This window comes from Gobio gobio, assembly GCF_949357685.1.
Source record: "Gobio gobio genome assembly, chromosome: 25".
Classification (NCBI taxonomy): Eukaryota; Metazoa; Chordata; class Actinopteri; order Cypriniformes; family Gobionidae; genus Gobio; species Gobio gobio.
The window spans coordinates 17,066,475-17,069,704 of NC_137121.1; the positions used below are offsets into that span (position 1 = coordinate 17,066,475).

Consider the following 3,230-nt stretch of genomic DNA (forward strand, 5'->3'; position numbering starts at 1 on the left):
AATCCTTACGCTTGCCCATTTTTCCTGCTTCTAACACAAAATGTTCACTTTCTGCCTAATATATCCCACCCACTAACAGGTGCCATGATGAAGAGATAATCAGTGTTATTCACTTCACCTGATCGGTGTATATGCGTTATAACTAATAACTACCTTCTTATAAGAGCTAGTTTAACATACCAGCAGTTCACAATATAAAATAGACGCTATGCCATATACAGTATCCATAATATACACATTCTAAGATTATAAATGCTAAGTGTGTGTGTGTGTGTCTTTGAATGAATTTCAGGTTAAATATGTGTCTAGGTTTGTTAGTGTTTGCATTATGCCATGAGTCCTTGAAGAGTCAAAGGTACATTATTTAACACTGCGTAAATCTACTTCAAGCATTAAATTCAATTCAAACAAGTACGGGAACTGAAGAAACGATGTACTGAATGAGTGTTTTAGCTGCTCAAGGAATTCTTCAGAGCGAGACAATTGCAACTGTATAAAAGCTTTTGTTCTCAAATTTCCGAATGAGTCATTTTTGTTCCTCTCTTTTGTTCCAGATATTGTGAATTGTGACCTAAAATCGACACTTCGAGTTCTTTACAACCTTTTCACCAGGTATAGACACGTGGAATGAGTCGAAACAGGAAACGCGTCTTTGGGATCACAAGTTTTTATGAGGCTGACAAACAAAATATGCTGTTAAAATGATTGTGGAGTATTGTATAATACCCCTATACATACGGCTAATAATTGTGTCTTAAGTATTTTTTCTTGTCATCTAGATGGATGTAAAAACACTAAAGAAAGTAACACTATGCATATCAATGTTTTTTTTTTTTATGAAAGCATTCCATTCCTCAGATGATGCATTGAAGACTAGCATAACTTCGGCTTTTGTTTGTGGAAATGCAATTTGCTTTTTAATCTGTCTGAACTATTCATTCTAAAGTGCCTAAACACACGTATGAGAGAAAATATCCAGCTTGCACTACATTATATTACATAAAACACTATATTATCTTAAGTCACAGTATTTGCTTATATTTCCAAATGGGTGTCTGGCCAAATAATGTTAGTTGATTTCTGTGCTCATGTTTTTATATATGTCCACTTGCAAAGTCTATCTGCATCAACCAAAAATAATAATTCTATGCTGTTGTCACACACATGTGGCTCAATTTGTTATTTTGAAGACTTCATAGCAATTGATTTATTTTCTTACGTCTTAAAACATGGTGTTTTGGATCATTATTGGGGAAAATTTGTATTTAAAAGGATAAACGGATTTAATTAGCGGTGGCGCAACTTTGTTTGTGGAAGCTACAAGAAAATGCTTTTTTTTATACCTTGTTTGGTTGATATCATTCCAGTAGCATCATTTGTAAAACTCAATGTTTTATCGGCACCTGAAAAATGTTACAAAATCTACATTAAACGTGGATGAATCATAGCCCATTGTGATTGTCCGATTTTATCTTTCCATTCCATTTCCTCCCTCTGCCGAGCCAAAGGCTGCATTCTTGAGTGCTGTGCTTTAAGCCGTCTTGTCACTGATAGACTCGGTTCACTTCACTCACTGGAACAGATGCTTATGCCGTTCAAAATACCGCAGGGATGACCAGCAGACATGGGCCCTCTTTGTCCTTGTTTAAGTGGAAGGCTGTTTGGGGGTAATTTACTTCCATTCAAAACCGTCCATGTCCACATGGGGAACCGGTGCTTGAGAAATCGCTTTAACATTCTTATTGGATTCTTTCAAAATGGCAGCAAATCGAAAAAATTGTCCAATTTGATCTGGCAGACTCCATATGCTACAGTGCTTGAGCATCGTAGTTTGTTTGGTGCTTTATAACCACCAATAAATATAACAAAGATAAACACTCTAATAGGGAACATCTGTTTTGAGACACTATCTGCACAATTACTGTTGGTTTAAACTGGAGAAAAATACTCAAATCTTTCATTCCTCTAGTCAGAATGGATGGATTCCCAGAAAATGAGCTTTCTACCTAAAGCTTTGAAATTCTTGTGCCTGGTTTGCTTTAGACACTCTTCAGATCTTTATGTATTATAAGATTTACATTTCCTTAGGAAGATGCTTGTCGAGCATGACTTGCATTAACAATTCTAGGGCGTTTGTGTGCTGTTGCTAGTGGTTTCCTAATGGAAAAAATCAAAAGAGACCCCCAGCCAAGTCTCTATTCTGGCTCCCTTTTAAATGCAAGCCTATAGGGTGTTTCACCAATTGTTATGGTCCTCCAGTCAAATTTGGGATGTCTGATCACTTAGAGATGGTCGCATTAGTGAAATTTCGCAAGGAAAGAAAGGTCCAATGTTTACTGTCAATGTGGTGAATTTGCGTGGAAAAACCTGATGCGAAATGTGCATGGGAAATTGTTTTGCATGAAATTCCTATTGAAATGACTGGATGGCTCATTCCTGGGATTCGGTAATATTTGTGACCCTGCACCACAAAACCAGTCATAAGTCGCACGGGTATATTTGTGGCAATAGCCAACAATACATTGCCTGGGTCAAAATTATTGATTTTTCTTTTATGCCAAAAATCATTAGGATATTTTTCGTGTTCCATGAAGATATTCTGTAAATGTTCTACCATAAATAGTAAATCGTAGTAATATGCATTGCTACGGACTTCATTTGGACAACTTTTTAAAGGCAATTTTCTCAATATTAAGTTTTTTTTGCACCCTCAGATTCCAGATTTTTTAAATGGTTGTATCTCGGAAAGTGTTTTAGTCCTTTGTTTTCAAATTGTCTTCCATAATGAAGATACAACAGATAAACTGAGAAAATATAATATGATTCACTGTATGTAGCTCTGTTTGTTTTAAATATTGGAAAAGAACATTACAAAGGAAACGCATATTATGCAATTTTCACATATTCTGACTTCCTGTTATGCCAAAAGCAGGTGATTAGTGTAATCTGAGGGGGAAATTACAAAAACGACACCTGGGTAATTGACTGACCTGTGCGTAATGTCCTGAATTGCAGTGTTGCAATTATTTTTCTTTTCTTAACATGTGTTCTCTCTCTCTCTCTCTCTCTCTCTCTCTCTCTCTCTCTCTCTCTCTCTCTCTCTCTCTCTCTCTCTCTCTCTCTCTCTCTCTCTCTCTCTCTCTCTCTCTCTCTCTCTCTCTCTCTCTCTCTCTCTCTCTCTCTCTCTCTCTCTCTCTCTCTCTCTCTCTCTCTCTCTCTCTCTCTCTCTC

At 36.7% G+C, this 3,230-nt stretch overlaps 1 protein-coding gene across 1 annotated transcript in view; it reads left to right on the plus strand.

The window, feature by feature from the left end:
- The window catches only part of parvaa (parvin, alpha a), a 21,452-nt gene extending 20,005 nt beyond the window's left edge, over positions 1-1,447 (plus strand). The window contains exon 13 of the mRNA XM_079809449.1: positions 555-1,447. Coding sequence (XP_079665575.1) covers positions 555-631 — 77 coding nt within the window. The 3' untranslated portion in view covers positions 632-1,447. The remainder of the gene's footprint in view (positions 1-554) is intronic.
- The last annotated feature ends 1,783 nt before the right edge of the window (positions 1,448-3,230 follow it).